The sequence below is a fragment of the Vanessa cardui genome, chromosome 3 (genome assembly GCF_905220365.1).
Source record: "Vanessa cardui chromosome 3, ilVanCard2.1, whole genome shotgun sequence".
NCBI lineage: Eukaryota > Metazoa > Arthropoda > Insecta > Lepidoptera > Nymphalidae > Vanessa > Vanessa cardui.
In genome coordinates, this window is record NC_061125.1 from 9,086,810 (window position 1) to 9,101,061 (window position 14,252).

General features: G+C 30.9%; 3 protein-coding genes and 1 pseudogene across 4 annotated transcripts in view; 3 read left to right on the top strand and 1 right to left on the bottom strand.

Annotated features, from left to right (window-relative positions):
* Positions 1-14,252, bottom strand: part of LOC124543504 — a 209,503-nt gene that overhangs the window by 149,076 nt on the left and 46,175 nt on the right. The window lies entirely within an intron of this gene.
* On the top strand, positions 1,109-5,698 carry LOC124543510 (annotated as a pseudogene).
* On the top strand, positions 6,309-10,096 carry LOC124543508 (putative inactive carboxylesterase 4). 2 transcript variants are annotated; one of them, XM_047121731.1, is made up of 4 exons: positions 6,309-6,512; positions 6,654-6,822; positions 7,707-9,025; positions 9,131-10,096. In XM_047121731.1, the coding sequence occupies exons 2-4, from the start codon at positions 6,658-6,660 to the stop codon at positions 9,300-9,302; spliced, it is 1,656 nt and encodes a 551-aa protein (XP_046977687.1). In that variant the 5' UTR covers positions 6,309-6,512; positions 6,654-6,657; the 3' UTR covers positions 9,303-10,096. The 2 variants fall into 2 exon arrangements, with proteins under 2 accessions (XP_046977687.1, XP_046977688.1); XM_047121732.1 differs by having other exon boundaries at positions 7,707-8,802; positions 9,131-9,261.
* Positions 10,301-12,702, top strand: LOC124543507 (juvenile hormone esterase-like). Its single transcript, XM_047121730.1, has 4 exons — positions 10,301-10,452; positions 10,592-10,762; positions 11,064-12,382; positions 12,463-12,702. Exons 2-4 carry the CDS (start codon positions 10,595-10,597, stop codon positions 12,632-12,634), a joined length of 1,659 nt encoding a protein of 552 aa, XP_046977686.1. The 5' UTR covers positions 10,301-10,452; positions 10,592-10,594; the 3' UTR covers positions 12,635-12,702.

Consider the following 14,252-nt stretch of genomic DNA (forward strand, 5'->3'; position numbering starts at 1 on the left):
ATCTAAAAGAGAAGCAGGTCCGTTATTTGATAAATGCATGGACATAAGAAAGCCACTGTAATATTATGGACACAAGAATTGTGACACATTATATTATATACAAAATATTAATAGTATATTCCAACCACAAGAGCACAAAATCCAAATAAGCATTTGACATCGAATTGACGAGATATCATTGATCGAGAGCTTGAATAGTTTATGATATTAATTATGGAACTGAGGAAATATGGCGTTATGAAAGAAACTGTTATCGGAACTTTGGAAGTCAAAATTAAAGTGATCATAAGAAGTTTATTGGAATTGTGTTATGTTATAAATAAATATATATTAGTTAAGAACTTCTAACAGAGCTCAATACAGCTGAAGTATGAGAAAATCGCGTGACCTATGTAAATAAAATATTTGCTTATCTTTATTCCGTCTTTGATAGGTATAGACTAAATAGTTATAAATGACGCATTGACGTAATAATGAGTAGTTTATACTGTGCTAATGTCTATAATCAAAATGATAACATACCATCCGACCCTATGTTCACCTAATAACAACAACAACAATTACAGCCTGTAAATTTCCCACTGCTGGCCGGCTAAGGCCTCCTCTTCCTATGAGGACAAGGTTTGAAACAAATTCCACCATGATGTTCCAATGCGGGTTGCTAGAATAAACATATGGCAGAGTTTCTATAAAATTAGACACATGTAGGTTTTTTCAGGATGTTTTCCTTCAACGCAGAACACGAGATGAATTATAAAAACAAATTTAGCACTTGAATATTCAGTAATGTTTGCCTGGGTTTTAAAACGCAATCATCGGTTAGATGTTAGATGCACGCATTCTAACCACTGGGCCATCTCGGCCCATTCACCTAACAAATTACTAATTAATTCATACGTTACAATTTCATGATAAATGTCGGCAGGTATTTTTTGTTTTACTGTCAAGGCGGTACTTTTTATGTACTCACCTATTGATTATTTGAATGAAATAACAAATAAAACCGCAGCGTATAATAAACACTGAGTGTTTTATAAATAATAAGTATTATTTATATTCAATTCGACGACAAGCTATCTTTTCGAGGGAAATTCAATTATTATTATCCATTTAGTTCAACTGTATCCTTTGATAAGGATACATGCGCGTAAATTTTTTTGTTTATTATAAATTAAGTATCTTTTAGTTGTTTATTTAATATTTTTTAACAAGTTTGAATTCCTAGACTGCTTTTATTGAGGTATGTTTGTGTCTATTATAATAATACACTTATATTCAATTCAAATTACACCTTAAGTGGATTTCTCTCAAACCGTGCTCCTCGAAGGGAGTAGGGTCGCATTTATAGGTTATTAATTTACTTTTATACTTTTTAAATTAGATGTGAATAGGTAATATATTTATTTATTTTTAAATTAATGATCTGTATCATACGTATGTGTGAGGTTTTCTGTATTTATTTTTCAAAGTATGATGTACTTACTACTGTGATTTACTTTTAAAAGAAATTATTATGATTATGTGTTAGGGATTTGTCCAAACGAAGTTGTAAACGCGTAAGAGTGCACGATAACAAATATGTATATCGGTCCCTCAATACACTTACATAAATATTATTATTTTAAAATGTACATCAACTGATTATTATTATCTAATGCAATATCACAAGAACTAAGATAGCCACTAGGTGACGAATTACAAAACATTGCAAAACATTATGTGCCTCGTGACTTTTTGCATTATACAACCAATAGAAATAGCTCCCTATCGCGGCAATCGATGCTATTCGTCGCTATAGATTCTCGTGTCAAAGAAAGCAAATGCATGTAAATCGACGTGTCAAATTAACGAATATATTAGGTCATATGATAAAACGTTTGCGTAAAGATCATATTCACATAATAAATAAATATTGATAATTTGGAATAACGTACTTAATTCGGATGTGATCGGTTTTACGAATTTTGCTGATGCCACGTCTAAGTTGTGTCGTACTATACCTATAAATATATTGAAGTATACAACAATAGTCACAAATAAACCAAGTTTTATTAGCTACGATATAATTAAAATCAAAAACATATGTTTTTATAATAAGATATTATCAAGCTACTATTACTTGTTCTACTAGAACTTCAGTCTGGAGACTACGCTTTTCCATAACATTTCATAATAAGAAATAAATACAACGTACTCAATATATTTCCGTTGAAATTATTGTACATCTGTTGCAATGTTTTCTAACAGGGCAAGCGACTTTGATCCTCAGTTTCTTCGTATAAGAATATCTTTTTTTCCACGTTGCAACTCTCCTAGCAATCGATGTGTGCACTTTCCTTCCATTATTTACTTCACCTGATTTGAGATGTTTTATTTTATTTTTCTCTTGTCATAACAAATGTATGCTCTTTTTATTATTATTTCATATAATATAAAATATAATTGTTCTTTACTGTCACAATCATATTTTAAGTTTCTGTTATTTGTTCATCTATAGTTGTTTTCGTTTTTTTTTTTTTTATATATTATTTGCGCCATTCATTCTCTAGCTTAAATTTGGATGAAAATAACTTTAGATATTATGCTTTTAAATAATTTGTGAAAGTCAATAAATTACCTAATTTTTTTTTTATGGATTAATTGTTTGAGAAACTAACACTTATTTCACAATATCGTGTAATGTTACGAAAACATTAAAGGAGATTCAAATGTTAATAGGAATTACATAAAACAGTGCTTGTAAAAATTAAGATCCAAAACTTTTTAGTTAATCAACAACTCATTACTGCTAAATATACCACTTGTGTTACATAGCAACATAATCATAGTCACCACTGTAAACATACCAAAGTTACCACTGTAAGATATTTCCAATCATTCATCATTATAACAGATTGAAAAAATAATTTCTTACAATACTTATAAAATTAATATAATAATAATCGAACGCTCTTCAGAAATATATAAATATATTATAGAATACATGTAATAATTTCTATATCAATCCTTATCACGGCCAACGTCAATACGTTTAAATTCTCAATGTTGGGTTATATTATACATGCCATAGATTCAATATTCGCCATACGAAAGGCTTGGGGTGTTGGGATTATAGAAATAAGAGGTGTTCTGAAGTAATATCCTACATGACGCTTTAATATGCTCAAGCTAGTATAGTTTAATGCAACGTTAATCGTATAGTCCGGCTGTGGTAATATCTTATCAACACTTTATCAATTTTCAATTCTACTGCATGGACAGCCACGGATACAACAAAACACTATGCCAAATTTTAAAATGTTGTTTATGTGTATTCCGATTTCAATTTGGAGAGGCCTATATCCAGCAGTGGACAAACATGGGTTGCTCGTGATAATGATTCCGGTTTATTGAGATACTTATCACGAGTGGTAATTATATACACTGAGGACATCAGCCTCTCCCAAGAATTTCTAAAGGTCCTACCTCTCCCATCCAATCGGCTTCCGCTCTATTTTTCAGACCATAGTAGTTGGAAGGTATCCATTGCTGTTGGCCGATCGACGGTTCCTCTCCACTGACATACATAAGTGACACATTGACCCGCTAGACTGCTAATTTTGTCAAAATCTCATTTACGTTATCTCACTAAAAGACACTTTAAGCGTAGACCACTCTTGTAATTATTTTTATAGCTTAGCCTTGAGTGATGGCAAAAGTTCAGGTTGCAGAAGGACTACTTGAAGGAATAAAAGAAACCAACAAATATGGTGGAGAATTTTATAGCTTCAGAGGAATTCCTTACGCAGAACCACCTGTAGGCAACCTTCGATTCAAGGTAAAAGACAATATTTATGTATGAGATAGCATTATATTCAAAACAAAATTTTACATGTGAGCTTTTCTTTTTAATACAATAACAACAATACAAATAATAGTGATAAAATAAGTGAAGCAGTGGGGCTCAGTATTCCCAAAAATTAATATAATAAGTTTTTTCAGGCTCCACAACCAAAAAAACCATGGAAAGGACTACGCCTAGCCCATTCACATGCATCTATGTGTTACCAGTATGACGTAAATATTAAAAAGACGACTCTAGGCAGTGAAGATTGCTTACACCAGAACTTAAACCAGCTACACCTTTTCCAGTAATGTTTTGGATCCACGGTGGTGGTTTAGTGAGCGGAAGTGGAAACGACAATATGTACGGTCCTGAGTTTCTTGTAAAACAAGGAGTTATTCTTGTAACAATCAATTATAGACTCGAGGTTCTCGGCTTTTTATGTCTTCACACCAAAGATATACCGGGTAATGCAGGCATGAAGGATCAAGTAGCCGCTCTGCGGTGGACCCAGAAAAATATCAGTAATTTTGGTGGTGATCCACAAAATGTTACTATATTTGGTCAAAGTGCAGGAGGTGGATGTGTTTCATTCCATTGCATGTCTCCTATGAGTAAAGGCCTTTTCAAAAGGGCCATAATTCAGAGTGGTTGTGCAACCAGCTGGTTACCTAACGTTTCCATGCTGCGAGAAAGAGCATTAGCACTTGCAAAAGAATTAGGCTGCAGTTCCAATAATGACGATACTATTTATGACTTTTTCAAGTACATCTCAGTTAAACAACTTGTTAACAAACAAATACATTTGACGTTGCTCGAATCATCAAAAAAATATATTCATTCATCATTCGGGGTTGTACAAGAACAAGAATTTGCAGGTGTCGAGCGATTTTTTTCTGAAAATGTCTATGACGCTCTTCGGAAAGGATTTCACGAAGGTATTGATATAATAAATGGATATACTGAAAACGAAGGTATTATCTTTCTGGCAGGGGGTCGCGACATGAAAGAAATATTATCTCAGGCTAATAATTACCCCGACTTTTTCGTACCTAAACCATTTGAATTACACTGTTCAATGATCAAACAGATAGAAATTGGAAAAAAGATAAAAAAATATTATTTTCAAAATTTAAAAGTATCTAATGATACAATGAATCAGTTCTTAAAATTCGTAAGTGCAGAGTCCTTTATATATCCAGCTATATTGATGCAGAAAACAGTTGCGAAATTAAAAAAAAATAAAATGTACCTTTACAAATTCACGTGTAAGTCTGAGCGAAATGTTTTTACGCAATACATTAACGTATCAGATATGTTTAAAAATGTAAGAGTTGTATGTCACGGCGATGATTTGCCTTACATTTTTCCTTTTCGAGAACTGCATCAAGAAATTGATATTAATTCAAGGGCTTACAAGATGATAGATAAAGTAACCAAGCTATTGACCAATTTTGCCAAATTTGGGTAAGCTTATATTCCCATATTTTCAATTTGTACTATAAAAGAATGTTATGGACAAAAATGTAATTTTTAAGAAGTCAATAAAATAATATATTTAAATTAAGAAAGCTATGACGAAAAAATCTATATTACATTTTAATAATGCTTTTTTACAGAAATCCTACACCAGATGGATTCAAAGGACTTAAATGGATACCATACACAACAGAAGACGAACACTTTATGGACATTGGGGAAGATCTTAAAATTGGTTGTTCACCGGATGAAGATGAGGTGGAATTTTGGAACAATATTTTCACAGAATACTATCCTCACATTTCAATTCAATAAATTAAATTTAGATCAGCTGCAGAGAATTGGCATATAGCGTTTTTGATATATATACATATAATATAAAAAAATTCTAATTTTCATCTTCTTTTTACTATCGACCTCCTTTATAAATAAAAAATTAATAAATAAAATATTAATGACTAAATAATCTAAAATTAAGAATTAATTATGGATTAATTATTTGTGCATAATTTGCAAAATTGCAATACTGATTAATTTTAATTATTTTTAAATTTGATATGCACTAGTATGTCTATTTCGAAATCGCTTTCATTAACTTATGACACGTAGTATAGTCATATGATATTAGCGTTTGATTCTTCTTCTGCCTTCTGCTTCAATTCTTCTTCTCGAGATAGTCGATAAACAAAATATCATGCTCGTCCCAAAATTCGGATATATCAGTTTCCGAGTCTTTTTTTGCTTTGGACGTCACACGTCACATATACACATATCGCCTGAGGATGATTCCTATTCAGAAATAACATAGATTTGTCAAAAGTATTGAAATATCAGTGACAGACCAAAACTTTTTGAGGGATGTTATTAATGTTTAAAAATAGAACAAAAAGCATAAAAGCCATATTCGAAACTTGAGTCTTGAACTAGACTAGACAACCCATTTTTTTTCTTAATTTCAATACAAATATAACAATATAACTCATTAATTATGTATTACAAAATTTGTGATTTATAGATATGAAAGTAAAATTAATTCAATTAATTAAAAAAATAAGTAGTATAGAAGATAAGATCACAACCATATAAAAGAATATTATCACAATGACAATGTAAAATTATTATCTGCACTGATATAGAATATGAGCTTGAATCCCTACAAGTATTTATTCAAAAATATTTTACACAGTGTACAAAATTATTTATATTGAATGTAAGTATTTTTTTAAATTGACTTATTTATTTTAAACTAGTTACTAAATTTCTTGGATAAACTTATTTTGTTCACTAAATTTCATTAAAAAGTATGTAGGCAATTTAATTATCATTTGTATTTTCTCTTTTACTTTCACAGAACAATGGTTACGTGTCATTTATCAAATCCTTTATCACAATTAATTCAAGTAGAAGTTAGTGAAGGTATACTAGAAGGTGAAATTGTAAACAATGAATATGGATGTCCCTTCTTCAGTTTCAAGGGCATCCCTTACGCTGATCCACCAATCGGCGATCTAAGGTTCAAGGTGATTAAAAACTTCAATAATAATTCAGTTTGAGTACTTTGCCGAAAAATAAAGGAAAATATACGTTTTTGGGATGTCATTATATTTAAAAATATTTTCCTATATATTTCTGGGACCTTTAAATACCTCATACATTTTAGAAACAATAATCAAAGACAGAAAAACACATCGTTTTTCAGAAAAGTGCCCAATGTTACAAGATTAACGCAATGATGTTCTAGTAAACAGATATGTCATTAAAGCGCAAAAAGTGAAGACTAGAAAACGTCCTAATTGGGACGTTTGCCTTCAGTCGTTTTCATCATAATAGTTATGCCAGTAATACGTTATAATACATCATAATTATGTAGTAATACGTTTTGCGTAATTAAAACATCTAGTTATCCCTTTTACTTATTGTTTTTATCAAGTTATCCTTTTTACTTGTAACGAAATGTAAAATAAACGGTCCCCGACACTTTTTTCTGTTGTTTAGTATGGGTATAACATATCTGTTTATTAGAATATCATTAAGATTCACGTCTATTAATTTTCCGAATAAAAATATAAGTAAATTATTGTCAACTAAATATACCACAGCTTATTGCAAAGACTTTTTGTTTTTTTTTTTAATACTACAAAACTACTAACAAAAAGTTTCGTATCGATACGACAGTAAACTCCTAATCATTAAAAGGGATAAAACCTAAAAAGTTATAATAATCTTTATTTTGCTACGTTTAGAAATATGAAAAACTAATTATAAATTAAGTTCAACATTAATGTATAACATTACGTTAGGTATTTATTGAAAACAAAAACTAACTATTCGAATTAAATGGAATTAATAATGTTGGTATACGAAATCGTACTTCACTATCTTATACTTCATTATTTTTTTCTAGGCTCCTCGACCTAAGAAACCATGGCAAGGGGTTCACAAAGCCACAGTACATGGTCCAAAATGCTTTAATTATGAAATGTTTACAAAAGAAACCCGCCCACCTGAAGGAAGTGAAGATTGTTTGTATCTCAATGTTTACTCTCCAAATATTGCCCCGTCAAAACCTTTACCTGTAATGGTTTTCATACACGGAGGTGGGTTTGTCAGTGGTAGCGGCGATGATACAGAATACGGTCCCAAATTTCTAGTAAGAAAAAACGTCATAGTCGTTACATTCAACTATAGACTAGAAGTTTTAGGTTTTCTCTCCTTAGACACGGAAGATATTCCCGGTAATGCGGGAATGAAAGATCAAGTAGCGGCGTTGAGATGGGTTAAAAAGAATATCAAGCAGTTTGGCGGTGACCCTGAAAACATTACCATATTCGGCGAAAGCGCTGGTGGTGCCAGTGTTTCTTTTCACTTAGTATCACCCATGAGCAAAGGTCTTTTCAAAAGAGCTATTACTCAAAGTGGCACTCTGACGTCTTGGTGGCCAAACACATTTAGAGCGCGTGACAGAGCTTTACTTCTCGCTAAAGAATTAGGCTGCGTTTCGACAAATGACAAAGAAATTTATGAATTTTTCAAAACACAACCTATTGAAAATCTCGTGACAAAGAAGATACCTGTAACATATGTAGAGTCGGCAAAAGAAACTCCCAGAGTTTACTTTGGTGTAGTTGAAGAAACCAAATTCGGTGATAATGAAAGATTCTTTTACGGGCACCCCTTTGAAGTTCTCCGAAATGGTATACATGAAGGAGTTGAAGTTATGAATGGTTATACAGAAGATGAAGGAATAATATATTTCTCTATGGGTACTAATTTTAACAAAGTACTTGACCAAGCTAACAATTTCTTAGAATTTTTTGTACCTGAACCGTACACTATTAATACTCCGTTGAAAACGCAAATGGAAATAGGACGAAGATTTAAAGACTTCTATTTGAAGGATAAAACCGCGTCAAGAGAAACTCTAGATGCATTATTAAAATACCTAAATATGGAGCTGTTTACCTATGGGACCATGAGCCAAGAAAGAATTATTGCTAAATGTAATAAAAATAAAAGTTTTTTGTATAAATTTACTTGTAAATCTGAGTTAAATTTATTTTCTTTTATGGTGGGATTGGACCAACTTTTCAATTATAGACCAGTAGTCGCTCATGCTGATGATCTTGGTTATATATTTACATTAAAAAAAGTTAATATGAATTCATCTACATTTAGAATGATAGAACAGGTGACAACGTTATGGACAAACTTTGCAAAATACGGGTAAATTTTATTAGCTCATAAAAATATTGAATGTCAAAAAAATATTTGTATATACCGTTATCAGTTATTTTACTAATTTGAATATACTTTTTTTGTTAATTTCAGTGATCCTACACCTGAGGACAGCCTGGGTGTGAAATGGCTTCCATATACAATGGAAAACCAAGATTACTTAGATATCGGGGAGAATTTAGTTCCTGGGCAATATCCAGAAAAAGAAGATTTAGATTTTTGGGAGAATAACTTTAAAGAATTTCTACCCCAATATGTACCATAAAATGATAAATAAATTGCTTTATAGGGGTTACTGGAAATAGTCATCAAAATTTAAAATTAAATAGATTTGTTTTAAGTGAAATAATTCTTTTTCTCTCTCGTCTCAGAATTTCATGACAAGTCAAATATAAGAAAGTACCAAATAATTGACATATATGTAAACTACTTTGCTAGGCAAGATGTTCAAAAATAAGTAAGCGGAAATGGGAAATTGATTCAGTGATTAAGCCGAGACGATTTCCCAGATGTGTCGTCAGTCGATTTTGTCTCTGAGAGTATTATAGTGAAATGATTTGAGTCGATAATATTCTAAATTGTGTATATTAAAAAAAATTATACCAACATACAACCAACCTAAAATACTTAGCTTAAAACCTGGAAGAAAGCAAAAATCAATCTCATACTAACTTAAGAAAATGAGCCTACTTCTCGTAAAATATATTCTTTCTATATAATATACAATATTTCATAAGGCTTAATAAAAGTTGAATATTGTTTGATATTCTGTTTCTTAAAAAAAAAATATCGTTTCAATGGAATATCTCTTCTCCGATATCTACTTTAAATGTCATTAAAATTGTAATAAACAAAAAAATCAATGTTTCTGTCAGTAAATCCGATTTTGTTGTTATTTTGTATTGCGTAAACCCACAACGGGTCATAGAATTTAAAAAAAACTAAATTTTTGTTTAATATTTGATCCTCATTATTAATGTTTTAAACTTTAGGTTTAACTAAAAATATTAAAATTAGTAATTCACTTTGAATTGCACCGATAATTGTTCTTACCCAAAATTAAAAGAAAAACAACCTAATAACAAAAATGTTATATGTAAATATTGGATTTTGATAATTACATTAACATCTTTAATCCTAATAAATAGGTCAGAATAGAGCATACAAATATGCTGAAGTCAAATTGTATTTCTGTCTCGCTTAAGGAAGGTTTTCTTCTAAAATTGATAAGTAATCGCAACGATATACCTACATCGATATCTTGATAGACCTACATGAACTTAAACTATTTTAAGAAAGCATCAGTATTCATTCAACAATGGAAAAAACATAAACTATAAGTGAAAATATTTTAAGAACAGAAAAAAATATTCTTAATAAATGTAAGTATTTCTTTGCTGTATCCAATATTATTAGTGAGTATTTCAAGTCTGTTTCTAGTGCATTACAATATTCACAAAAAATACGTGAAAAGTTAAGGTTAAGATGTGGATAAAAAGTAAAACGGTGACCCAATTTAATGATCCCTAACTGTTATTCTTCTTCTCTTCACAGACAATGGATATGTGCAATTTGTTATATCTTCTTTTATCACGACTAATTCAGGTAGAAGTTAGTGAAGGTATATTAGAAGGTCAAGTTGTGGCGAATGAATATGGATGTCCTTTCTTCAGCTTCAAGGGTATCCCTTACGCTGAGGCACCCGTGGGCGACCTGAGATTCAAGGTAATTAAAACCTTCATCAACTATCCGAACATGAGACATTCGTATAAATAAAACATCTTTTAAATAATTTTAATTATTCAAACAGTACGCTCTTCAATCAGTCAACATGATATATGCAAATAATATAAACAAACTAATGTAATAAAAAACACTACAATTTCAACATAAAAATATAGTCTTGATTTGCTTTGATTTATTTTAAACAAAAAAATTACTGAATAATAAAATATGTTATCAAATGATTAGTTAATATTATATTGTTATTTTAAGCCTACTCTTTACTTTATGTTACTCTTTCTAGGCTCCTCAACCTAAGAAACCATGGCAAGGAGTTCGTGATGCCACAGAACATGGCTCAAGTTGTTTTAGCTTTGAAATGTTCACAAATGAAACACAGGCACCAGAAGGAAGCGAAGATTGTTTGTATCTTAATGTTTACGCTCCAAACATTGCCCCCTTAAAACCATTACCTGTAATGGTTTACATACACGGGGGTGGTTTTTCTACTGGCAACGGCGATGATACATTATACGGTCCCAAACTTTTAGTAAGAAAAAACGTCGTCGTCGTTACCCTAAACTACAGACTAGAAGTTTTAGGATTTCTCTCTTTAGACACGGAAGATGTCCCCGGTAATGCGGGAATGAAAGATCAAGTAGCGGCTTTGAGATGGGTTAAAAAGAATATCAAGCACTTTGGCGGTGATCCTGATAACATCACCATATTCGGCGAAAGCGCTGGTGGTGCCAGTGTTTCTTTTCACTTAGTATCACCCATGAGCAAAGGTCTTTTCAAAAGAGCTATCACTCAAAGTGGTACCCTGACGTCTTGGTGGCCAAACACATTTAGACCGCGTGACAGAGGTTTACTACTCGCCAAACAATTAGGCTGCGTTTCGACAAATGACAAAGAAATTTATGAGTGTTTAAAAACCCAACCCGTTGATAATTTAGTTCAAAGAAAAATACCTGTAACATATGTAGAGTCATCAAAAGAAGCTCCTAGTGTTACTTTTGGTATAGTTCAAGAAACCAAATTCGGTGATAATGAGAGATTCTTTTACGGGCACCCATTTGAAGTTCTCCGAAATGGTATACATGAAGGAGTTGAAGTCATGAATGGTTATACAGAAGATGAAGGAATATTATTTTTCTCTTCGGGTATTGATGTTGAAAAAGTATTTGATCAAGCTAACAATTTCTTAGAATTTTTTGTACCTGAACCGTATACTACGTATACTCCGTTGGCAACCCAAATGGAAATAGGGCGAAGATTTAAAGATTTTTATATGAAGAATAAAACTGCTTCGAGGGACAATTTAGATGATTTATTAAGATACTTTAACATGGAGCTGTTTACGTATGGAACAATAAGTCAAGAAAAGATTATTGCTAAGAAAAATCAGAACAAAAGTTATTTTTATAAATTTACTTGTAAATCTGAGCTGAATATATTTACTTTTTTGACAGGAATAGACGAACTGTTCAATTATAGACCCGTGGTCGCTCATTCTGATGAACTTGGATATTTATTCTCATTAACAGAAATAAATATGAATTCGTCTACATTTAAAATGATTGAACAGGTGACAACGCTATGGACAAACTTTGCAAAATACGGGTACTTATTTTATTTATTAGCTAGTTGGTGAAAAAGTGTCATAAATAGCCGTAAATACTAATTTAATTTTCGAATTTCAGTGACCCAACGCCTGATAACAGTCTGGATGTAAAATGGCTGCCGTACACATTGGAAAACCAAGACTACTTAGATATCGGGGAGAATTTGGTTCCTAAACGATATCCAGAAAAAGAAGACATGGAATTTTGGGAGAGTAACTTTAAGGAATTTCTACCTCAATATGTACCATAAAAATAGGTGTAAATTGTTTCATTAAAATTACTACATCCTATAAAATATTTACTTATATTTATGTGTTACGTATACTCTTTTCATATACCTACTTATATCAATAAATATTTAATTTATGCTAACATAAATTATAGAAAGTTAGAGTAAGCAATAAAATGGGGACTGTTTTTAAAGAAACTTAAATTTACTGAATAATACTTTCTATGATATACTCAAAAACATTCTGAGATTACCTAAAGTCGATGTTACTGGCAAACTTTTCTTTAATATATTTGTTTTATATCATTCAAATTAATAACTTTTATTTAAACTGAACTACTTTGGAAGGTTTATTAAGGTTGTGATAAAAAAAGCTGTGTATTTTTTTGGAAAGCGATTTTCTTAGACTAACCTATATTTTAGAACTACTTAAAACAAACTATTTGGTCAGTGATCAAATCTCCTAAATATTTTATTCGACTAATGATTCAATACAGTACATAAACAGCTAAAAAAGTACATGTGTCTATATAAAAGCAGTTATAACAAAGTAAGTCATACATAAATGAAATCTCCTTAATATAATAAAATGAATATTTCGTTAATCAGATTGGACGTAATTTAGTTGATTTTGTTCTGTACACCCACAACGCGACATGTTTTTTTTTAAACTATTTATTTCTTTGTTTGTTTCTCAATATAAATGTTTTATATAGATGCTGGTTACATCCGTGCAAAGCCGCGATGGGTAAAATAGCAGTTTTTATATCATAATTATCTTGTATTTAAAAAACTACGTTTGACTAAAAAAACAATAAAATTAGTCGATAGTTAACTTTAATAGTTCCGATAATCGTTCGTACTCAAACTTTAAAGACAGCTTCTAGAAACAAGAACTTTTATTAATAAACTGTTTATAAATAAAAGTTCTTGTTTCTAGGAGTTCTTTTTCTAGCGTTCTATTTTCTTATTTTATGGGACATAAATCACGGACTCATATATAAAATTTCAAGTAAGGGTTGAAATTTGGTTGTAGAATAATTTCCAAAATTCCTTCCTCAGTGGAAGTCTACTCGATGAAACGATCCTACTCACCAAATTTCATGGTCGAAACATTTATAGTTTACTTTTGTCAATTATGAATCAGTTAGTCAGGTTATTTAAATTTTGTTTTAAATCAAATAAACGCCGTACGCTGAAAAACTGCCGTTACGTAAGTTCTTAGTAAAGAAATAATCAATAAAAATATATATTTAGAAATCAAAAAAGAAACAATATTCATAATTTCGAAATTATTGATAGTAAAATTAAATTGCGATATAATGAGATGTGAAAATATATAAAGACAGCTGTTTGGCTGTTACCTAATAACAAACTGTTAATAAAATATTGATATATCGAATTATCAAATATATTATGGACCCATGGTATAACTAGGTTTTTAAAACAGTATTGAAACCGCAAACATTTTTTATATTTCTGTAATAATACGTGCGCACGCTTGCAATAAAAATACCACAGGTAACAACAGCGCAACGAGCGTAGTCGGGACTGGTATAGGACAGGCCGCGACTGAATAAGTTGAACTGTACATAATAAAATTGAATACATTTAAGAAAGGTCGATGGATCCAATTGAT

What these genes read in the sequence shown, in the direction of transcription:
- LOC124543508 (XM_047121731.1), top strand. Translation starts at nt 6,658, where the DNA reads ATGGTTACGTGTCATTTATCAAATCCTTTATCACAATTAATTCAAGTA. An exon ending in TCGGCGATCTAAGGTTCAAG is followed by an intron (nt 6,823 to 7,706) that starts GTGATTAAAAAC and finishes ATTTTTTTCTAG; the next exon opens with GCTCCTCGACCTAAGAAACC. An exon ending in ACAAACTTTGCAAAATACGG is followed by an intron (nt 9,026 to 9,130) that starts GTAAATTTTATT and finishes TGTTAATTTCAG; the next exon opens with TGATCCTACACCTGAGGACA.
- LOC124543507 (XM_047121730.1), top strand. Translation starts at nt 10,595, where the DNA reads ATGGATATGTGCAATTTGTTATATCTTCTTTTATCACGACTAATTCAG. An exon ending in TGGGCGACCTGAGATTCAAG is followed by an intron (nt 10,763 to 11,063) that starts GTAATTAAAACC and finishes TACTCTTTCTAG; the next exon opens with GCTCCTCAACCTAAGAAACC. An exon ending in ACAAACTTTGCAAAATACGG is followed by an intron (nt 12,383 to 12,462) that starts GTACTTATTTTA and finishes TTCGAATTTCAG; the next exon opens with TGACCCAACGCCTGATAACA.